The sequence below is a fragment of the Aethalodelphis obliquidens genome, unplaced genomic scaffold (assembly GCF_003676395.1).
Source record: "Aethalodelphis obliquidens isolate GAN/ISIS:26980383/991018 unplaced genomic scaffold, ASM367639v1 scaffold59, whole genome shotgun sequence".
Classification (NCBI taxonomy): domain Eukaryota; kingdom Metazoa; phylum Chordata; class Mammalia; order Artiodactyla; family Delphinidae; genus Aethalodelphis; species Aethalodelphis obliquidens.
The window spans coordinates 5,032,741-5,057,157 of record NW_020838003.1 but is presented as its reverse complement, the minus strand read 5'-3'; the positions used below and the strand labels follow the sequence as shown (position 1 = coordinate 5,057,157).

Here is a 24,417-nt window from a genome sequence, read left to right as displayed (position 1 = left end):
TCTTCATTAGGAAGCCCAAAGAGGGAAAGGTGAGGGGCTTCATGTGGTGGATGGGGCTCACGGGCACGACAGATGAGGACTGAAGAGTCGAAACTGATTAGAGATACTTAAAAGATTTAATAACTAAGATATGGTCTCTGCCCTTAGGGAGCTTACATTCTGGTGGGGAGACCAAATGAAGTATTCCTCTAATAAATAATAAATCATAAAGAAATAATTCTTAAAGATAAAGTAAGTGCCCAAGACTTGCAATGCCACGACAGGACACCCAACTTGCGGAGCTGCTTCTCCGGAGTAGATTGTGGAGGTTAATTCTTTGTCCTGGGGTAGAGGAAGATTTCATCCCAGGTGTAACATCGATACATTAAGAACAGGGTGCTTGTGAAACAAACAAATCAGTAGGCTCTGAAAAACATACCCCTTTCTTTTGGATGCAGAACATATGTTGGGAGGTTTCAGAGATAAATCTTTGTTTTATAAGATTCTTCCAATATGTACAATTAAGTGATGAAATGAGGACAAAGAACAATGAAAAAGATGACCAAAATATAGCCCACCAACTCTCAGACCTTGCTGGAGCAGGGTGGGTGTGTAAATCAGTGCACCTGAATAAAGAGCAGTTTGGCAACATTCAGCAAAATCATTTTAAAATAACATATCCGTCAAAAGATTGAAACACAACCAAAATACTCATCAGTAGCAGACCAGTTAAGTCAGTGTGGTACCTCCACACAACGGAATATGTATGTGGCCATTAAAAGAACTGAGTAGTTCTATACCTATGGATATGGACATATCTCCAAAATATATGGTTAAAGGACAATTGTAAGATACAGAACTGTGCGTACAGTATACTGCTGTATGTGGGGAAAACCATACAGAATCACTTACGGTTATTAATGTAAAGAGTATTTCTGGAAGAATACTTGAGAAACTAGAACCAATGACTGCCTCCGGGGAGGAAAACTTAGTTTTCACTGTATTTCCTTTTCTAACTTTTGAATTATGTCTATGTACATGCGTTACCTATTAAAAAAGCCAAGTATTTTAAAAATAGCCTCTCATTTTGAAAATATAATTCACTGTACCTGGAGATAACCAAAAAAGTCGAACAGCTGTTTATTGACTTTTTCAATGATGCAAATAATTTAATAAGCATTCCTAAAGAGCACAGCATGCCTTGACATTTTAGGATCACTCTGATCTTAACGAAGATAAGGAAATATTTTCCTAAAGCATATTACATCATGAGCATACCAATAAGAGTCAGAAGACAATTTAATTTTAAAATTGAGCCAACTAAGTTTTGTGTGTGCATGTAATTCAAACAAAGCCCTTTTGTTGCATTCCTAACCACAAACAAGGAAGCTTAATTGCGTGGGATGGGTAGGCTGATGAAACTGGAACTAGCAAGTGGCATGATGTCCTTCTTAGATGATTTTGCCCTAACACACAGAGAGATTCAGGAATGAAAGCATATTTTGGAGAAATCTACAATAAAGCAGTTCACGTCTTTCGAGCAGTATTCACTGATCACCTACTATGCGCCTTCTACCCTGCTGAAGTACAACTGGAGCTCTGGGAGGTCACAGATGCTCTCAAGGAGTTTATAATCTTGTTGGGGAGCCTCAGATGCAAGAAAAAGTATTAAAGAGCATCTAAGTATTACTCATTCACTCGAAAAATATCTGAGTGCCTACTGAGTGCCAAGCATCATTCCAGGCACTTGACACACATTTTCTCACTTAACCTTTAAACTGTATCTTTATGACATAGGACCATTAATGAGAAAATGAGGTCATCAAGAGAGACCAAGCAACCCATCCACAGTCACAAGGGTTTTGAGGGGCAGAGCTGATATTTAAACTCAGGCATCTGTCCCCGGAGCCTGCGTTCTTAACTTCTGAGCAATGAGCAGTATAAAAGAGGTGAGGTGGGCAGAGTAGAGAGACGGACGATTAACAAGTAAGCAAATAAACAGGGAATTTTCATGTAGTTATAAGGGCTCTGGAGGAAACAGAACTGGGTAATGTGAGAGTGTGACCGGGGATCAGGGACAGCCTCTTTGAGAGAGTAACACCCGAACCAGATCTAAATGGTAAGAAGGAATCAACCTTGCAAAGAGCTGGGGGCAGAGTATTTAGCGCACAAAGCAAAAAAGAAACACAAAGGCCTTGAGGCAGGAATAAATGTGCGGATTTCAAGAAGCAGAACAGACTGTAGCCCAGAGCCTCGGGAATGAAGAGCGGATGGTAGGAAAGTCATGAGATCACACTGGGCCGTGCTGGCTCCTGAGGATTTCGGTGTAAGCACCAAAAAGCTCCCTTGCTGCCAGTGATCGAGAATGGGGTCTGAAGTTGGCCAAAAGGCCTGGTAGGAGAGTGGGACTTCGGATGACCTTGAAGCATTGGTATGCTTTGGATAAATGGAGAAGGCCACAACCACCACTTGGATAATAAGAAATTCTAAGAGTTGGAGTTAATTTTTTTGTTGATGCTGTTCTTTGATGAGCTGTTATGACTGAGACTTTGCCTGGGCTCTTCTGGGTGCGCCAACTTTGTAAACCATGCTAGTTATCAACAGGACATGAGTTGAACATGTAAAAATACCAAATACACTCAATACCGGCACTACCAAATAAAACATCCTGTTTCTTAATTCACTTACTAACCCCCATCTGCCATCATTTGTTTAGTGCTATAATAGACACAATGCTATAATAGACAACGAAGTCCATCATAACAAGATTCTAGTCTTACCCACTCCCCCCCAAAAAGAAAGAAAAAACACTAATATCAATGTATTCTGTAAATTAGGTTTAGCAGAATTAACATATCATGGATTTGGGTTGAGAGCCTTCATGATATAATTGCTGAACACTTTGAGCTTAGCAGGGGATAAAACATGTTTCTTAAGGTTCTTTTGTGTATCACCGTTATTTCTTTTCCTATTTTTCCTCATCTTTTAAAAAATTATGAAATACTTCAAACACACATAAATGCATTCAAGTGAATATAAAAAACACTCATGTGTACTCATTACCAAAATTTATCAAATCTTAATATTTTCCCCAAATTTACTTCAGGTATTGTCTTGAATAGGTAATTAATTCACACAGTTTAAAGAAAAAAGATCAAAGCCATTAAGAAGTCTTACTCTCCTTCTCAGCCCTCTCCACCCATTTCTCTTCCCCCTACGGCAAACCTCTGTGGTTAATTTCTTATGTATGTTTTCCAGTGCTTTGTTATGCAAGCATAGGCAAATATGAACAAATCTCTTCACCCGCTTCACAAAAGGAAAGCGATGTGGTGTTCTACCCCTTGCTTTTTTGAACTTAACAACATCTGTTGTAGATCATTCTATATCAGTACTTACAGAGCTTCCTCGTAGCTTTTTTTTTTTCCCCCCCTTTTAGCTGCCTGGTATTCCATCGTGTGCATATAACATATTTCTTCAACCAGACCCTTTTTTGTGGACACTTTTTGATTTCCAGTCTTTTGTTATTACAAATAATGCTTCAATGAATAACCATGTCTACACACTGTTTTCTGTCTGTGTCCACATATCTGCAGAAATTCCTAGAAGTGGAATTGCTGGCTCAAACTAAAATGCACTTGCAATTTTGGTAGTTATTGCTAAGCTGCCCCTTTCATGCTTTAAAGGGGAAACAAACTTAACATGAATAATTAAATGTCATCGTGCAAGTGATTCTTAGGGGGGATATTGGGGATATTATAATTACACCTTCTTTAGTATAGAAGAATAGATGATTCATATTTGAACAACAATGCCTTTCTAGGCATTTCCTGTTTATAGGAAGATTATGTGCCCCAAACACTGACGATAAAAATATACAGCCACTGAAAACTAAGACCAAGTTAAGATGCACTGGGCTGTACTCATAGCACTGTTTCATTCATAGATCCAGACGAAACTCTCTCTGGAATAAATGAAGAATCACCCTATGTTGAGATATGTTTTTTTTGTTGTTGTTGTTTTTTGTTTTGTTTTGTTTTGTTTTGTTTTGCAGTACGCGGGCCTCTCACTGTTGTGGCCTCTCCCGTTGCGGAACACAGGCTCCGGACGCGCAGGCTCAGCGGCCATGGCTCACGGGCCCAGCCGCTCCGCGGCATGTGGGATCCTCGCGGACCGGGTCACGAACCCGTGTCCCCTGCATCGGCAGGCGGACTCTCAACCACTGCGCCACCAGGGAAGCCCTGACATATGTTTTCTACATGTTCACAGGAGATGGACAAGCTCTCAAGAACTTTCAGGGTTGAAAACACCCATTATCTTCCAAAATGTAAAAAAAAGGTGTAATTGTCCCTTAGCACATGGTTGGCAAAGACATTGCTTTTGAGATATCCCTTGGCCCTTTTCAGCATCCCTAACCTCTAGTTTCTATGACTACTGGGCTACTCAAGGCTACACTTCGACTTTTTGGATTCACAGAAAAATCTAACAAGCAAACATTTCTGAGGCTTTTATAATGGCCTAATGTCTGTGTCTTTAAAAAGTGGTTCAGTGGGTAGAAAGGTATGCATTAAGTAATATAACCCCATGGCAACACACAGTCCTGTCTGGAAAGAGAAGTTCTTTTCAAAGGTCACATCCTGATAATATGCCCTGGGGACTTCTGGCTTTGGCAACTGAATCACAAGTAAGAGTGAAGTCGGCTAACAGACAGACCACGTAAGACTCTAACATCTAAAATTTGCATAAAAGGTAAAAAAAAAAACCCAAAAAACCTTTTCTTGTAAGATACTTTTTTTTTTTTTTTTTTTTGTAAGATACTTTTTTACCCCATTCCTCCACACCGGCTCCAACATCATTTCACCACTAGTTAATCTCCTCCTCACTCTCCATTTTGAAACATTTTTTTAGATAAATTTTATTGGGGCTTCCCTGGTGGCGCAGTGGTTGAGAGTCCACCTGCCGATGCAGGGGACGCGGGTTCGTGTCCCGGTCCGGGAAAATCCCACATGCTGCGGAGCGGCTGGGCCCGTGAGCCATGGCCACTGAGCCTGCGCGTCCGGAGCCTGTGCTCCGCAACGGGAGAGGCCCCAACAGTGAGAGGCCCGCGTACAGCAAAAAAAAAAAAAAAAAAGATTAAATTTTATTGATGACCACACAGAATTATTACCATAAAAAAGAGGGCATAGCCATGGGGGTGGGTGTTTTTCACTTAGCCACCAATGGGTGATGATGTTGAAATGCCTTTTTTCTCAATATGCCCCCCTTTCTTCCCTCCTCCCCTCAACTCTGACATCTACAGAGTAATCAGAATACTCAGCTCTCCTCCCCACACTTCAACATCTGCCTATATGTCACGGCAGAAATTGACACGAACACTATAACATCTTTGCCCTGTAACAGCATTCATGTTTGTTTTTCTTTGATTTTCAAATTCAATTACAATAGAATCGCATAGCATACATAGACTAGCATAAGCGCTAATTATCAACAATTTCTTCTTGTCAACTCTCAATTTGCAACTGGGCATTTTATTTGTTGGAGGAAGGACGGAGGGACTGGTTTTTACTGATTTCTTGAGATATCAGATATTATGATTTAAAATTTTTCTCCTCTACTACTTCTCTGTGTCATAGAATATGTTGCCAGGGCTGAAAGAGAAATCACTTTCATGCTGTTTGTTTTTATCTTCCACACAGAGACACATGCAGACATCCACAAATATATGCTCACGGATCTCAGAGAGAATGAGATAGTTACAGAGAACCAGAAACACTGTGTGTGCCCCAGAATTGTTTGGAGCCTCTCCCAGAGGACCGCTGTTGGGCAAATGGGGAACAGCTCAGCAGGACACGATGAAGGTGCTCAGGGCTCTTGCCCTCCACCCAGGAGGCTGCAGGGCTGAGGGCAGGAGGCGCAGGGTACCCACCACTATGGCTGGACACCCTCCTCCTCCGTGTGTAATCCCACAGAAGATTGTCCTTTGAGGGTTTAAAGGATACCCTTTACACCACATACCAACCAAGACATTTCAAAATCAAGCTAATTAACTTTTATGCAATGCTTAAAGTATAAGCTAAATTTCATTTGCCAAAACAGTAACGAAAAGTTTTTGTGAGGCCGACGCCTTACCTTTTGGTAGTGCCTTTTTTCTAAACACCATCCCATTCAACAAAAACAAATAAATGCTCCCCAAACTTCTAACACTAAAGACACTGAATTCTCTTTTGGAGTAAGTCATGCATTGTATCGTGTTTTTCTCTTCTCTATTTCACTTTCTCCTCATTTAGAGGAATAGGTTGCAAGTGAGAAATTAAAGGCAACGACAACAAAAGAAAACAAAAGAAAGGACAGAAAGCATTAATTTTAGATAGGGACCTTAAACAATGGTCAAAAGAAGGATCCATATTTTAAAATCATACCAGAAAAGACCCGAATGAAAAGAATAGTGAAGGTTTTAAGGCAAAGTGGATGAAAACTTTATGAACACTTGTTCCAGCCCCTCAGTTCCTACCTGCCAGCATTTCCATAACTAATTTCACAACAAGGAGGAGTTTAACCACCACCACGATTCACACATAACCTGACACTGCTGGGGAGAAAATTATAAAACTCAGAAGAATGCTCTCTCTTATTCATTCGCCTTCAAGTGAAAGGATGCCAAATTAAACTTGAAATACCAGCCCTGGATGCCTCTCTATATAGATGTGTTTTATAATCTAAGCAGTTCCTATTTTCTTTTTTACCTTTTACATGGTATAATAACAAAATGAATGCCCGTAATAATAAAATAAATATTCAAGTCACCTGGAGATCCAGAACATTACCACTACTGGTGCAGCCACCGGTCCTTGGCCATATCATATTTCCTTTTAAGTAAAAGCATCTAGGGATGCAAACACTGGCATTAAGCATAGCTCTGAACAAAAATTTCAAATCAAAGATTGTATAAGGATAAAAGCTGAATTCAAATTATTGTGAAAAAGGGAAAAGATAATCAAGTATCTAAACCTTCAATTGTGATGGAGGTAAACACTGTACACCCAGCAATCTCAATACGCACTTCTTTTCATGTAAACTCAAATGAGAAGACCACACCTTTTCTTTAATACTGAGACTACATTTGCAGGTTCCTTTTCTTTATACAAACGTTGGCAATGAGAATAGAGAACCTGGCTACTAGTACATAGATAAGTAGCCATTCCTTGTGAGAGAAAGAAATTGTTTATTTGAAATTCCCCGGGGAAATGGGGAAGCAAAACCATGAAGTACACAACAAAGAGCAACTGCTAATCTGAATGAGATAAAAAGCCACTCTAAATACGTACATCATAATATGGTGACTGTATATATAGGAGAGAAAATGATTGAAAATTCCCACACAGAAATATTAATAGTACACTGAATTACCCGAGGTGCTCAAATAATGAGAATTTTCATGACAATTTAGAGAAATGGGCTTAAATTTAATATGTCATTGGTTATTAATTTTTCTTTATAAATAGACATAGCACAACATCAGAAAGATATCTGTGAAAGGCTTATCAGTTGAGAATCCTGCAATGCAAGATTCAAAACCTCATTCTAACATAATAGTGGGCTTACCTTGTGGCAAAGAGAATCATCCTAGATAACAACCCTCTGGCCAACTGCATGTCATATTCAGGAGAGGGATAAAAAGCCATTTCACCCTGTTAACTGCCCTTTCTGCTCCTCCCTGGGCTGCAAAGGCTTCTCAACGATTCCATGCAACTCCCATCAGACAGCCTGAACCGCCTGGAACTCACTAAGCTCCATGCAAGTGGGAGGGACTCATTCCCAGCCACCTCTGTAGATTGCCAATTAAAATTCAATTCCTGCTCTCTAAGAGGGAAGAAGAGAAAGTGACCCTTAGTAACTTTCCCGGAGAAGAGCCACCATCTTAGACAATAGCACACAGCTTGGGAATGCCAGAATGCTATTCCGTGGGCAGGAGGAGGAGGGAAGCAAGGAAAATCATCTGCTGATAACATGCATCAAACTGCAATCAGGAAGTTTCCTTTTTTTTTTTTTTTTTTTTTGCGGTACGCGGGCCTCTCACTGCTGTGGCCTCTCCCGTTGCGGAGCACAGGCTCCGGACCCGCAGGCTCAGCGGCCATGGCTCACGGGCCCAGCCGCTCCGCGGCATGTGGGATCTTCCCGCACCGGGGCACGAACCCGCGTCCCCTGCATCGGCAGGCGGACTCGCAACCACTGCGCCACCAGGGAAGCCCAGGAATTTTCCTTTTTAATTGCTCTTCTCTGATAAACCTGCACCCTCCTCCACGTGCAAAAATGCCGCTGTCTGCAAAACTGCGTGTTGATTGCTTTAAGCTTCCCACCCTTTGGAGGCTACTGAAAGAGGTCCTACGGCAACATCCACTGAGGCTTCCTGAGACACACTGTCCTGAGCTCACTAAGTCGGGAGGACGAGGACAGAACTCACTGCCAGTGGAAGTGCAAGTGCCAGCTGCTAACCCTGCTGCCCAAATAAGGGTGAATGAAGAGTCAAAGCCTGAGCGTCTATGACCCATTCATCTCAATGTACTTTACAGAGCACATATCACCATGTATGGTAAGTGCTTACTGATTAGATGAGATGGTCATTATAATGATGGCGGTGACTGGTGGTGGAGAATGAGGATGGGACAGGAAGCTCATGGAGGAAAGCACTGGCTTGGAAAATCTTGAGTCTTAAGCTGGAACATTTTGTCTCTTGAACTAACTCATTGAACTACCCTAGCCTGAGGCTTGACAGATTTTAGGGAGAAGTTCTGCCGAGATAAGTTAGATCATAGGACTCCTACTGACAAGTCAGACAAGAGGGAACTCAGGGATCCAAGCACAAAAGGAAAGGTGGGATTGGATGTGTGCGAACATTAAGCCCTGGACCACTAAGAGCTTCTCTCTCTCTTTACCTTGGTGGTTTGGCTGGTCTCTGTATATACCTGGAGTGAGGGTGGAGGGGAGTTTCTTCCTTTTGCTCTTTCCTTTTTCTTATAAATAAGTGAGAAAATCCTTTCTGGCTACTTTCTCCATGAAAAAGGAGCTACACATACCCATGACCCACTGGACTTGGAATTAGCTCATGAGGTGATCCCAGCCCTTTTCAATTTCAAAATCCGTGTAGGCTTCTGTGACCTGTCATGAATTAGACTTGCTCAGTGCCCACTACTAACCTTCCACCTCAACACCTGTGAGACTCCTCAGATGGTAAGCACATCATGTCTGCTCTGTCTAAAGACATCAGCACCTCACCCCTTCCCATATTTCAAAACAGGACTTAGACCACAGCCAGCTTGGAAGAATTCTTAGTGGGCAAAGCTGGAACAATTTGAGCAATAAAATAAATAACAGTATTGGATTATAACCCACAGAATAAAATAATAGGAAGGAGTCCTTACTGATATAAATAGTTGGATAAATAAATAAGTGGAGGAAAGAGACAGCTCTTCCTTACAGAAGACTTCCAATTAATAAATGTGGAAGGAATTAAGGAAATACAGACTCACCTTTAGAACATTACAGTAGTAACTGTCACAGACAATATCCATTGATAGATGCTAAAATCAGTGGGAGAAAGTTTGAGGAAAACCAGAATATTTGTACAGCCTCAAAGCTATCTTCCCCCTCAAGATATGTGTTCGTTTACAAGGAGACAAACAATAACTTTACAGTGAGGAAACCTGGCAACTTCACCTTAACCAGGTAATCAAGGTTAACATCACCAGTAGTAAAACACTGACACCATGTAACCCGGGAGAGGACACACTAAGAAGGACACATCACTTCTCTGGTATTCTTGCCAAAAATGCTCAACCTCAATCCAACCATGAGATAGTATCAGACAAACCGAAATAGAAGGCATTCAACAAAATAAGTGGCCCATACTCTTCAAAAGTGTCAAGGTCATAAAAGACAAGGAAAGACTGAGGAAGTATCACAGATTAGAGGAGACTAAGGAAACATGACAATTAAATACAATGTAGGATCCTGGAATGGAAAAAGGACATTAGCGGGGGGTGGAGGGTGGGAGGGAAGGTGAAATCTGAATAAAGTCTATAAAGCCTTATAGTCTGTTGATAGTATTACACCAATGATAATTTCTTAGTTTTAATATTTACACTATGGTTTTCAAAGATGTTAGCATTAGAGAAAGGTGGGCGATGGGTGGATGGGCAATCTCTGTACTATTTTCACAGCTTTTCTGTGAGTCTAAAATTATTTCAAAATGAAAAAAAACAAAACGGGCAGGATTTGGGATCCGAATAAATTGGATGAGAACCACACCAATTTCCAAGTTTAGTCCAACATCAGTAAGACCTGGGTTGCAGAGACCTCAGAGCATAGGGAAGAGTTATGAGGTGGACTATTGTAGGGGCTTATGATATACTTTTGGAGACAAGACACACACAAGTAAAATTCTGAGAGTATAAGTAGAGTAAAAATTCCAGCCAATAGGACATGAGCGGGCGTGAGGTATGCAACATCCAGGTCATGACGTTTTCAAAAGGAAATTGCTTGCCTATCTGCTCCCTTACAGTCTCCCTTCATACAGACACAGCATCATGCACCAGTTTCGACCACGCTGATGAGGGCAACCCCAGCTTGTTGTAAAGATAATCGCTTCATGGTTCTAACCACAATCTCTGCGTGGTTAGGATGCCAGCTGGACACACATTGAGGTTCATTTGTTTCATCCAACTGTTAAGGATTGTTTTATGAAATATTTCAATTGTTTCAAGCTCAAGCCCAGGTCTGTGTGATTCCACTCTTCACGCTCTTAACCTGCTCTTGATCTGTCTCCTAAATTCAAACCAAATCTGTCTCATCTCGTGTCCCACCACCACTTGCTAAGTTCAAGGCTCGATCATTGCCCACCCAGGCCAGGGCAATAACTTCCTAACTAGGACTTTCTGGCCTAAAGTACTTTGGCACTGATGCTACATTAACCTACATACCTCAGTGGCGTCTTGTTAAATAAAAGGCTCTGACCCTCTACATTCTGAAGATCCTAGGAGGCTGAAAGGAATAGCCGTAACCTTGGGGATTCTTCTTCTTCAGGCTGTCCCTGGAGCAACCTTTTGCCAGCTGCTTCCCTTACAGATGGAGCCTTCTGCAAAGCTCAGCCTGTCCTCAACTGGTATGTTCAAACTTCTTTGGAATCCTTTTTTCAAAGAAAACCTTACAGAGAATCTTAATGTAGATACCATATACAAGTGTTGTTGGATTATAGGAAATATAACAAATACTTTAATGTATATTTGCATATCCATAAACATGGGTAATTGCATAAATCTAAGTTTATAATGTTTATTTATTTCTAATCCAAGCCCACGTGTCTACATGAAAGAGCCACGCCCCCCCAAACTGAAATCAGGATAATTGAAAACAATGATAACCAACATCTACTGAGCGCTTACGATGGGCTAGGTACCACTCTAAGTGTTTTATGTATATTAGCATTTTCAATCCTTTCAGCAACTCTTTGGGGTAGATTAGTTATTAAACTCATTTTATAGATTGGAAACAAAGTTTAAATAACTTGCCTGCAGTTATCTATTAAGTGGCAGAATCAAGATTTGAATTCTAGGTAGCCTGATTCCACAGACAACCCCCGCCCCCATCTTACTCACTATATTATACTGCCTTTCATGCTGGCACACAGACTTATGTGACAGTGATGAAAGGCATGATGAGAATGATAACTGGAACATCATTATACCACCACCTAATGTTTACTTCACCTGACATTTATTTCTTGTTCCCCAGGAGCGGGGCTCTGTGCTAAGTGCTGAATACCTTATCTCATTGAATTCCCACAGTTGTCCTAGGAAGTAGGTTCTGTTATGCTGATTGCTGAGGCAATAGGGTGGAGTGGCTGTGAGCTCAAACTGCCTGGATTTGAATCTACTGCCTCCTAACGAGATGCCTTTACACAAGTGCAAACCTCACAGCATTGGTGTGAGAATTTGATGAGGTATGCAAAGCCCTAGCACATAGAAAGCACAGATAAGTAGCTTCAAATTTTTTTTTTTTTGCGGTACGCGGGCCTCTCACCGCTGTGGCCTCTCCCGTTGCGGAGCACAGGCTCCGTCCGGATGCACAGGTTCAGTGGCCATGGCTCACGGGCCCAGCCGCTCCGCGGCATGTGGGATCTTCCCGGACCGGGACACGAACCCGCGTCCCCCGTGTTGGCAGGCGGACCCTCAACCACCGCGCCACCAGGGAAGCCCGCTGCAAATTTTTATTAGACCAACTTTGTAATCTCAGGACATTCCTCAACTAGAGATAAGACGTGTTCAGTGAATATCAGTTCAAAGATGAATCAATCTTGTTATACAATGTAACGCATTAGTCATTTCCAGAGTGCAAGATGTTGGTGTATCTCTTTTAGTGTTTTAAATTATAGCTTTAAATACAGTTGCCAATGTATTTTTAAAAAGATATTTTCATCAAATGATTTGAGGGACCCCCAGATTACCTCCCAGGAACTTGATGCTTCTTCAGAACCTAGTTTGAAAACTATCATTAGGTGGTTATCCTCCTGAGCCCTGAGCTTCCATCTGACCCCCTCGTCCAGGCCCTCCTCAGATCTCTCACTCGTCTGTGTTCTCGACCAGCCTTGCCCCCCAATTCCCTCTTCCAGCAGCCAAGTCCCTCTTCTGAACCTCTCAGTGCAGCCCTCCGTGCCTCTTACCTGTGCTTCAGTCGAAGTTTAACCCCTCCTGACCATGCTGCTTTCCTGTGCTGGGGGTCAGAGGTCAGGTGCTCTGGGCCGAAGGACTCAGAGGTGCCTGTGTCTGCAGGGTCCGGGTCTGCACACGCATCTCTGGCAAAAATAGGAAAACAGGAAGTTGAGCATGATGGTGTTCATGGGCAGGGGGCACAAATGAATCCGACCTGGAAAATGTATGAGAGTTAACCCTGGGGTTAGAGGAGAGCAGCACAGCTGAGCGTAGAGGTCTAAGCCTGCACCCACCTAGGCGCTCTGCCCGAAGGAAGGCAAATGCGCTCCTGGGGGTCTTCATCCTCCCCTATCTGTGTTCCTGTGAAGCAATAACGTGTACTTCCCAATCTTAGAATACCAGCTTTTTCCAGCCAAGGGGGAAAGAAATATATATTGACTGTTATGAAGATGAACCCTCCTATAACTCAGTAGCCACTGGTAAGTAAGTGAAAAACTGGCCTCACTGAAGCAAACTGTCCAAGAAGGTGGTTCCCTGAGACCAGTCCCCGCGGCCTCCTGTCTCGGTTTCGCTGGAAGGAGAGCGATCCGCCAGTGCAGCAGCCCTCGCTCCGTTCAGTGGGTGGCAGCTCGGGGGCACATGCCAACTCTTGAGGCCGAGCTATTTCACATTGTTTAGATTCCACCCTGCAGCAGGCGAGCGAGCCTTGTGTGTGTCCATTTAACCCCACCCCCCACACAGTCCCTAACACCATTCCCATAGCTGTTTCCCTCCATACTCCCAGGCAGGCAGAGAAAAATGTTAAGCCCCGAGCGCCCAGGGCGTCCCACCATGGGAACACATGTATTTCTTCTCCGGAGGAGAGTCTTGGCTCCTGAATTTCCAAACACCCTGACTGCACCTTCAAGGCCTCCTCTCGATCAGACTGTCTGTCCCCTGCATCAGGTGCTGAGGAGGGCTTGCCGCACTGGGTACCAGTGGTGTGTTTTCACGTCTGTCTCTGAGAGCCGACTGGTAACCCCTGCACCACGTCCTCTGGAGAAGGCGCAAATGCCTGCTGTTTCTCCTCTGCGTTGGCCTTGGCCGAGAAGGGGTGGGATCATGAATGGTGGTGATCTCTTTGTATTTCAGGACAGGGAGGGAGATGACCAGGCAGTCGGCAGGGAGTTTCTACTTCTAAGCTAAAGTTTTCATCTTTAGTTTTATCTAAGCATCATTACCTCCTTTGTTACTTTACTTTTCTCACCAAATTTAAGATTCCTGGCTTTGAATATATTCAATATTCCCCTAGACTTGAAGTCTGAAGACCTGGTTGAGGTTCTGTCACTTGTGAGTTGAATGACATTGGGAATGTCAACACTGAGCCTCAGGGAATGTGAGAATAAGAGGCAGAGCCCACAATGTAGGAGCCTGGCCCTGGCGTCTGCTGCTGAGTCAGAGTCCTGGCCTTACCCTCTGACCAGCTGGGTACCTCCGTCCTCTCTGTGCCTGTTCTCTCGTCTCTGAAATGAGTGCAAAGGACCAGTGGCTTTCACAGGTTGTTGAGAAACTTAAACGAATTCAGATAAAGCACTTAGGATAGAGTCTGGTACATATTCGGCCCTCAGCAAATCAGCTCCTGTTATTGTATGTATCCTGCAGAGTTGCTATAAAGTTTCTAGGTAACGACTATTAACTGTCTAGCATAGTGCCTACACATGGGGTATGTGCTTAATTAACGAATCATTTTCATTACCGTCTTCAACAGCACCTTCATTTTAGAGCACCTTTCAGCTAAGATGTCATGTAAAATAGACACAATTAAAAAGACCTAATTTATGCTGGAAATAACAGCAAAAAGAGTTTTGTCCAGAGTTAGCATGTCAGAGCCTTTTGTAGAATTCACCATGTGGTCTCCAGTTAGGATTTCTACAACCCTCAGAGGCACCAACCCCAACGGCCATCAGGCTTAAGCTGAGGTGGAAAGTATACTCAAAGGTACCTCATCATCACATGAACATAAAGGTGACACAAACACACACAGCACATCCAAGACCACCCGTTGGTAGAATCCATTCCGACAGCAAGCTTGCCTTTCCAGCTCTCCTCTAGACCCTGACGTTGTCTGCTGGAGAAAAACAATAAAGACCAGGCCTGAGCTTTCAAAAAAACATTGTGGCATTTAATAACTTCCTCTTTTTTTTTTTTTTTTTTTCCCTAAACCACAATTGCTGGCTCTGTCCTTTCTGCACAATGGCTGAGCCCTTTTCTCTCTCCTTACCCCTCCCCCCTCTCTGGGAGGCACCAAGGGACGGAAAGTCCAGGGTGAAAGCTGTTGGAGTAAAGGGCTGGCAGGAAGAGCAGGCAAATGGGAAGGAGATGGAAGCAAGAACACGAGACTGTCTTATCTTTTTAAGGATTTTCAGTGCGTGATCCTTTTCAACCCTAGCAGGGATGAGCACCCCAGCAATGCCCTCCAGGGGACCAGCTGACGTTAACAGCTGGGTGCGAGGGTTCATAAAACCAGGGTTGGGGTTGATTGTTGCTGATGGCGGCCCCCAGGCTAAGTCACAGCACAGCCTCCCTGCTAATCTTCACCTCCCCCCACCCTGGATGGGCTGGCTCCCGAGTGAGCTGTCTGGATGCACGACACCAAGGAGGAAACAGGTTGGAAGGAGCGCAGGAAGAATCTCCAGCACCCAGAGCACTCCTTTTCTGGAATCACCTCTTTCTGGAATCACCTGGACAACAAATACACATTTTTAAACTCACATGTTCTAGTGAAAAGAAATTCCATAGTGAATCTTGTTGGCAAGACTTATGAGATGTTTTTGAAGGCTCTTTTTAATATTGTTTCTTGCTGTTCTCCAGTCTCAGTATCACCAACTATGAGTGAGGAAACAGGAATCCGAGCTGACTTGAGAAGATTTAACGGGGGCTAAAAAAAAAGACTGTGGGGCTTCCCTGGTGGCGCAGTGGTTGAGAATCTGCCTGCCAGTGCAGGGGACACGGGTTCTAGCCCTGGTCTGGGAAGATCCCACATGCTACGGAGCAACTAAGCCTGTGCGCCACAACTACTGAGCCTGTGCTCTAGAGCCCGTGAGCCACAACTACTGAAGACCACGCACCTAGAGCCCGTGCTTCGCAACGAGAAGCCACGACAGTGAGAGGCCCACACACTGCGATGAAGAGTGGCCCCCGCTCGCCGCAACTAGAGAAAGCCCTCGCACAGAAACGAAGACCCAACATACCCCAAAATAATTAATTAATTAAAAAAAAAAAGACTGTGATCCACTATCCCAGTATCATCTTTCTTTGCCAGATAGTTAAACAAAAGATCCACGCCAACCACCTACGTATTTCTACTTTCTATGATGAGTACATTCATATTCCCAGCCCTCGCTAGTCATAATTCATGAATATATACGGACTGCTTTACTATTTGGTATTTTAATAGAGTCCTTAACTGCTTTCTGAACTGAGTTTCAGCCAATACTGAAGAAAAGGTTCTGGATCGTTCTGTTCCTGTAGCTCTCTTGAGCACCATGAAAACTGGGGAGGGTCCAGGAAAGCTGGAGAGAAAGACATACAGAGCTGGGCTAGGCCCAATATCGTGGTCTCTCCAGATCCCTTGTGCTCCTGGTTTCTACTGCGTTTAAATGGGGATGGGCAGGGGGGCTCCTATCTCCTTAGCATGGACCGTTACAACCTTAGGAAGAGCTTGGTTCTCAGAATCAGCAGTTTCGTCCTTTTGGTTGTGTTTTATCCAGGAACAGCTTCCTTGACAGTCACATCCATTCCTGTCCCCACCAACCCAGCACCTACCCAGCAGCCAGCACTACCTTTAAAAAATAAGTGGATTACATCATCTCTAGTAATAAAACTTGTGTAGCTTCCCCATGCACTCTGGAGGAAATCCAACTTGGCTGTGAGGTCTCCAGTGACCTGGCTCCTGCCCACCCTTTAACATCTCCCCTCTCATTCACCCTGTCCTCACTGGCCTGGCCTGGGCTCCCCAAGCCTGCCAAGCTCTCCACTTCAAACATGAGGTTCCCTCCACCTGGAACAGTCTTCCTCCCAATTCTCTGCTTGGCTGACTCCTCCTCAGTCTTCTGGTCCCCGGTGGAACATCACCTCCTCAGAGATGGCTTCATCCACCTCAAAGAGTCTCTTCCCGGCACCTGGTCTTTCCCTTGGTTGCACGTGGAGCCGCATGTAAATGTTCATTTGCACACGGTATGTACCGGACAATAAGTGCAACAGGGCCCATGGCTGACTTTTCTTCAGTTTTGTGCTTTTAAACCACTACATACCCAGGGCCTGACACAGTGGGTGGGTCATGGGAGGCACACAACACAGACTTATAGAATGAATCATAGTTGATTGTAAAGGGAATAATTGTGGAATGCACCCAAGGTGGGGCTCTCTGCCCTTCAACCCTTAAAGGCATTAAATTGTTTCCAATACATGTTTGGGGGAAGGTAGGGATCTCTTTCCTTATAGCCACTTTCTACATAAGGTTGTGAGTCAATTTCTTTGTGAAAGTAGAATTCGGCTCTAACTCTTGGTCCCTGTCATCAACAGCTGCTTTCGTGGAGTCGAGAGCAGTGTTGGGGGACCACGGGCCAAGCCCTTCGACAAACAGTTGGTGCAGCTCAGCGCAGTTTCGCTGCCTTATGTTTCGAAGCGGCCAGCATGCCTTTTGAGATGAAGCAGACAGACCTGCATTTATACAGGGCTAAGTTGTCCTCAGAGCCCTCTGGAGAAATTCCTTCGGATTTAGGCTAGGTGCTTGCGTGTATTCATTTTCACAATCTGCTTCATGAAAAGCCGTGTTTGTGGTTTCCTGGGTTTCTATTTTCTCTTTGTGCCACTCTGTATCCATCACGCGGGAAACTGGTCCCACCGTCATCTCTGCATCCTGTTAGCAGGCCTCTTGTATCATCACCTCAGGCTCCCCAGCACTCTTCCCTTCAGTCTCTGGGAGGCGGAGAGGGCCTGGATTCTCGGCTTCTTCAGTGTGCAGAGGACGATTTTAAGAACTGATGCCCGTAGGTTCAGGTTTGTTTCTTAGCCTAACGTAGCTGTTCTTCATTTGCTGGTGACTGGGCACTTACCAAAGATTTCACAGACATTCTCAATGAACTGCCCTTTCTTTAAAAGCTCCTTGTTTCTATTGCTGGCCTTTTGGTACCTATGTATTTAGACTTAACCTTTCAGGTCACTGTCCCTTCATTACTCTCCTTTCTTGTTTTTTAAATGATGACTTACCGTCTAGGAAGCTGTTCACACTGCACTCTCTCAGGCCTGTATCCTACCCAGTGCGTTCCATCATAAGCATGCCTTTTACTTGTCCTCAAAAACCCTTCTGCTCACCCACCTTGGTTCGGCAGCATGGTTATTACAGGGGGGCCATACCTAACCCTTCAGCCATGCATAGCTGTGCTCTGTATGTCTCGGCCCTGTGTCTGTCTGTACCTCCTGTTCCTCTTGCTGATGCTTTTTCTCACTTGATTTCCCCTGAAACCTCCCAAATGGATCAAGTGTACAATTTATACCACTGACAGTCAGCATATTTCTGACTCTTTCTGAAACCATAAGCCTAACTATCTCCAGATCTTAAGCCCGTGACCTCTGTGCCAGCCTTGCACGGAGACTGGAAAAGGGTGGGTAGGGGAAAAAGCCAAATGATTAGCCAAATCTTTTAACCTACCTATTAAATATTTAATCTGCTCTGGATTTACTTTTGACTTCAGTTCCTCCACCCACTGGGCCCTATGACATAGCTAGCCCAGGGCAAGTGCATAAGAAAACCAAGGGCCTGGGCTTCCCTGGTGGCGCGGTGGTTGAGAGTCCGCCTGCCGCTGCAGGGGACACAGGACCGTGCCCCGGTCCGGGAAGATCCCACATGCCGCGGAGCGGCTGGGCCCGTGAGCCATGGCCGCTGAGCCTGCGCGTCCAGAGCCTGTGCTCCGCAATGGGAGAAGCCACGGCAGTGAGAGGCCCGCGTGCCACAAAAAAAAAAAAAAAACAAAAAAAAAAAAAACGAAAACCAAGGGCCCTCATGCAAGGGCTTATATTAAACTGGTGATCTCTTTACCACTGGAGCATCTGGCCCTAGCCGTAAACACTGAGTCTGATCTCAAATCAACTCTAGTGAGTAGCAGGCTGTAACTCTGCTTGGGTTCCTATTCTGGCTCTGTCGCCTAGTAGGTGTTTGACTTTGGGCAGGTCACTCAACCTCTCGTGTCTCAGTTTCCTCCTCTATAAAGTAAGGATAATCTTAACACCTGCATCAAAGGATAGTTGTGAGGCTTGAATGAATTAATATGTGTAACGCACTTAGAACAGTGCCTGGCAGCGTTCACTTCTTACCAATAGAAAGGAAACTTACATTTCTCGGGCACAGAGTATGTACCAGATACTGTGCTTTAAAAAGTTATTCATTAATCTTATCATTTGAGACAGCAATGATCCTCATTTTATAGATAAAGAAAGCAAAAAGAAAGAAAACAAGTAGAAAGAAGTCTGGCCGGAGACCATGCCACTCCTCATGAAATGGCTCTGAGGGTCCCGGGACTTTGCTGACTTTTTTCTTAGGCATCAGCCACATGCCAATCCACACTTGCCTGGCATTTCTGCCACATGACCCTTTTTCCATTCATATGAGACAAAAAGATACTAATGAAGACAAAAGACCAAAAAAAGTACCAGAATGTTACTACTGGGTGATAGAATTATGGGTGATATTTTTCTTCTCTTTCTCTATACCTTGCAAACAGTTTACAATGAACATTTATTATTTTAACTATCAGAAAAAGCAAAACTAGCCTTATTTTTTTTCCTTACTAGAATGGGTCTCATTTCTCCGTAGTTTTAAAGGAAAACCTTTGTCGGGAAATGGCAGTGGAGCTATCTACCCTGGGAGTAAATCTGGGCAGTGAAAAGACTTCACGCTGGTGGAGGGTTTACTTTGGGATCCCTCACAACCGTGGAAAAATACCTGGAGGAGGAAGCAAGATTTCTGGGAAACCAGTATCAGGTGATGAAATCGTCTTAAGAAAGTGAGGCCTCTGTCTTTCTTCCCTCCCACCCTCTCCTCTCCCTAGTGTCCAGAGAAACATAACAGTTCCATACTTTAATATTATCCATTATAGCTTGAAAGTACCTTCTGTGCATGAGTCCATTTGGCCCTCATAATAATGCTAAAGGGCAAGAACGGCAGGTATTATTTATCCCCACTTAACAGATGTAGAGACAGCCTCAGACAGGGATAGTTACTTGCTTGAGCTCAGGACTTGTAAGCTCCATGAAGGCAGGGTCCCTAACTCTAACTTTCATGCTCCCTCTTTCATATCATATTGCCTTTAGAGTCTACAATCCTAAAAATCCTCTGACACAGGTGACAAACAATACCAAAGCTTCTTTAAAGGGAAAGCTTCTTCAGAAGAAAGTCAAAAGTTACTGACGGCTACTGCTCAGACGGGTCCCCTCTCTGGCCCTAGCCCAAATGCCCCTAGATCTAGAGAAATGATGAGACCAGATTTTGGAGGGCTCCTCCCCCATGCCACCCAGACTGCACCTTGACCCGGAACTTCCTGTTGATACAGGACACGCTTCATGTTGAGACTCAGAGCACACTGCTACACCCAGCCCAATCATCCATTCACTCAATCAACAATCGCTAAGGTTCAACCAGGGACCACACAATGGATTAGGCATCAGGCTTGCAATGGTGACAAGCCTATTTAGACAAGAAAACCTCCCAGTCCAAATGCCTAAGACCTCCCTCTCCCAGACCACACAGCACGGTGTAGTACCAGTTACGACCTCTAGGAGAGCATGTTGGAGAGGATCTACTAGAGATGAGAAGAGCAAGAAAGAGAACAAGAAGCAACATGGCAGGGGTCCCAGCAGCTTGGGCAGTGGCCAGGCAGCCCAGCTTTGTGAAGGCTCTCGGTGCACCTGGCACATGCCCACCCTGCCTCCACGATGCCCAAGAGGAAGGTCAGATCCACCCAGGGCTCAGCGAAGGAGGAGCCCAAGAGGAGACCAGCTCCTGAGAAAGTGGAAACAAGCTAAAAAAGGTGGCAGGAAAGGATAAATCTTCAGACCAAAAAGTGTAAACAAAAGGGGAAAGGGGAGCAAAGGGAAAACAGGCCAAAGTGGCTAAACAAGAGACTAAAGAAGATGGACCAGCAGAAAACGGAGAAACTACAAACAAGGAGAGTCCAGCCTCCCCGATGAAGCAGCAGAGAAAGAAGCCGAGTCTGATTAATATCATACACCCGGTCTTATCAGTGGTCCCTGTCTCCCTTCCTGTATACTCCAGAGGAAAGTTTTTATCAACTATTTTGTAAATGCAAGTTTTTTAGTAGCTCTAGAAACATTTTTAAGAAGGAGGGAATCCCACCTCATCCCATTTTTAAAGAGGTGAAATCAGTTGCTGACTGTTTATTTTTCGGTACAGCCAGAAGATAGTGGGATATTGAACATGGGAGGCTTTGATTATCTTGGGTGTCAACTTAACATTCCATAGACGGGGGTAATTTTTATATCCTATAATACAAAGCATACTAATTTGGAGTCAGTAGTGCATGTAATATGTCTTGAACACTTTAAATTACGTCTCTTCCCAAGTTGTTTTTGGTAGAATTGTTTCCTAAAGCAAACCACTCCTTGATCTTGGCTCTCCTTGTCAGAATTTTGTGCACTCTGTAACATCTTCGGTCATGGTCATCCAGTTTTCCTAGTAACTTTGTAAATGTGCTACGAACAACTGAAAATTTAAGTGTGTGGTGTATATGGTATTAAATCATGAATTAGTGCAACTTACGATATAACAGCATACCAAAATTTAAACATATTGGTACTCGATATCCTGTTAAGGAAAATTTGCCTCCGAATTTTAAGCTGGAAAGTCGCCGGAATAACTGTTCAGAAGAGAATCACAACTACACAATTTTTTAGATTTTTGGTACATACATTAAGAATTGTGTGCAAACTGAAATGTCTGTGTACTCATCCTCAAAACAACCAACTTTTCAATTATGAAAAGAAAAAATAAATTGACCCAGTGGAAGTAACACAGGAGAATAGATTTGGTAATACTTCCTCCCTTATTTCCACAAAACATTAGGGAAAAGGAGTTTGGATGGCTAAGTAGACACCAAAAATGGCCATATATGCACGAACTATTATAGAGGGAAATAGTACTGGAGCGGCGGCCAGGAGGCCTGCACTGGGTTGGTACAGATGTACTTTAGGGTTCCTTTTACCGTTAACAGTCTACAAACCAAGGGGGGGAAAGGGCATAAATGACAAATCCTGAGTGAGAAAACGATTTCTCGAGTATCTCCGTCCACAAGTAATGAGCACTTTCTACACGTAGATTCCAAGCTGGAATCTACGCAGAATAGAAGACAATTTCTGACTTCCAGCCTTGCTGGAGAGACACACAAAGAATCTGGAGCCAGATCAACTTGGGTTCCAATCTGAACTCTGCCACTATTCTGTCTGAGCCTCAGGGCCTCTTCTGTAAAAAGGGGACAGAGTATGATGTGCCTGGTGACACGGCTATGGGACTAGTAAGCCGGGCATGTGATAATCACTACAAGACAGGAGCTATTATCATTTGATCTAAGTGACCTACATGAGAGAGGTGAATATGGGAAGTCACCCAAGGGGTGTGACAGGATGCTGCTATAACGATCGGCTCCTTAATTCCTTAAAAAGGGCAACAGCAAATGTCCAAAGCCTTTGGCGAGGGATATAAATATTTAATGCCACAGTGGAGGTTTTTGCATATAGGAACAGGAAATATGGGGTATTACCTGGGCCCCTTAGGAACAGACTGGCGCAGAGGACCCAGCAACCAGTGTGAAAGAAATGGTTCCTGGAACATCAAGGCAGAATTGGCCTAAGGAATTCTTCTGGAGGCCTCCTCTCACCAGAGGGAGCCTCAGGCAGTGGGTAGGGATGGCACTCAGCAAAAGTGTCTGCATGGCTGTTTTAAAAACATGATGAGCTTGGGCCCAGTTTTTTTTTAGCCCCTGGAGTCCTCCTACGTCAGGCTCTGGGGAGAGAGACTCCTGCCCTCCTGCAGGCAGAAGTGGGTGGAGGGGCTCTGGCTCTAAGGTCCCTGGGATGGCAATGCGGTCTGTGGGAGACAGGGTCTCTCTCCCATCTACTTGCAAATAAGTTGCTCCTGTCCTAGACCTGCCTGGAGAAGAGGGGGTAGACGTTAAAAATGTAAATGGACGTGGTCATTCATTGGGAGAAAATAGGTCCCTGGCTAAATTTGGCAACAGCTGAGGAATCTTAGCAAAAATGAACTCACCCCCTTGTTTGTGAGGGAGGCCTAATCCTTACTTTGCCCAAGAGGATTACTGGGTCTTAGAAAGAAGCTCACATGCACTTTTTTTAAGCTCATGCCAACTGCATTTGTGTCCACAATATCCAAGATTCTTTCTGCTTTTTAGGGTAGATAATAGACATTCCATGCTATTTAAATGCCTCCAAATCTCAAACCTAAATGTTTCCAACCTTTGCTATTATCCAAAGTAGGACTCTGTCTCCCAAGCTTTCCCCTGGCTGTTGCTTTATACTCTTTGGAAGCACATTTTAAATGGAAGGCAAGGTACCAAATTGCAGTCAATTTGTGGAAAAGTAATTGTTTGTGGTTTACAATACACTTTTTCAAGGTGTTTGTAACTATGGTTCCACTGGCTAAGTTTCTACTTATCCCCACCATTTTTCCTTTCCTTTGATGACTATAGGGTTAGTGTAATACAGTCCAGAGTTCTTTTTTTCTTTTCTTTTCTTTTTAAAAATCCTGTGTGTCCCCACTCACCCCAACACTACCCTATCCTCTCCAGGGAATTGTGGACCCACTGACATACATAACACAAAAGTGGGACTGACATAAATCTGTCTTTAGCTTAGCATGGCAGTCTCAAAACATCATTAAAAAATATTCCCAATTGACACCCGTGTTGGACTTTACACTTTACGAAGTATTTTTACATAACAAATGCAATCCTCATAATAACCCTCAGGAGTGTCCTCCCTCTTCCCAGAAAATGAAACTGAGGCACAGGTAATTTAAATAAATCGCTCGAGATCACAAGTAGAGCGGTAAAACACAGACCCAACACACTAAAAGGCTCCAAGGCATGCCCTTGACCACGACCTACAACAGCCATATCACCTAGGGGCTCAGATATCTGCAGACGGAACAAACTCTAGAAAACAGAGCTGCCTGATCCCAGGAAAAGCACAACAATTCTTCCAGTGCTGGCTTCCTCAGGAGCGATGATCTGCGGTGGCTTCTATTGGTAGCCACTTCTCCTCACCTTTACCACCGGGGCTGGTTAATTTCCACTCGTAGTTAACAATTCCTGTTTCAGCTCTGGGGCCCGTGGAACCCTAAATGAGAACGAATTTGGGCCTCAGATGGTATCTGAAGTGACAGCTTCAAGACAAACTCTGAGCTAGTCATTTTCTGCTCTTGAACCTCAGGTCCCCACATGATCCCCCAGTTTCCTGTGCCCACCTGGTCCTCCAGGCTGGAGGAAAACTGGCCTTGGATACCAATTCCTTCCAGACCAGAGCCTGGTCTTGTGAATGTCAACTACGCATAAACAGGTGGTACTGGGCACAAAAGCCGAAGCGAAAGCAGGTGGGAAAGTGAGTGGTCATCTTTATCTGATTGGGCAGAGCAGGTCCTACCCCCTCCCCTGGGCACCAACATACAGGA

General features: G+C 44.1%; 1 protein-coding gene across 5 annotated transcripts in view; it reads right to left on the bottom strand.

Annotated features, from left to right (window-relative positions):
• Nucleotides 1-24,417, bottom strand: part of SHROOM3 (shroom family member 3) — a 170,283-nt gene that overhangs the window by 51,995 nt on the left and 93,871 nt on the right. For 4 of the 5 annotated variants that reach the window (XM_027087654.1, XM_027087651.1, XM_027087653.1 and 1 more), the window contains exon 2: nucleotides 12,692-12,823. Coding sequence is in view for 3 of the 5 variants with exons in the window: in XM_027087651.1 (XP_026943452.1) it covers nucleotides 12,692-12,823 (132 nt within the window). In the remaining 2 variants the exon portion in view is untranslated. Of the gene's footprint in view, nucleotides 1-12,691; nucleotides 12,824-15,431; nucleotides 15,628-24,417 lie in introns of those variants that run through there. The other variant, XM_027087655.1, reaches the window with a different exon arrangement.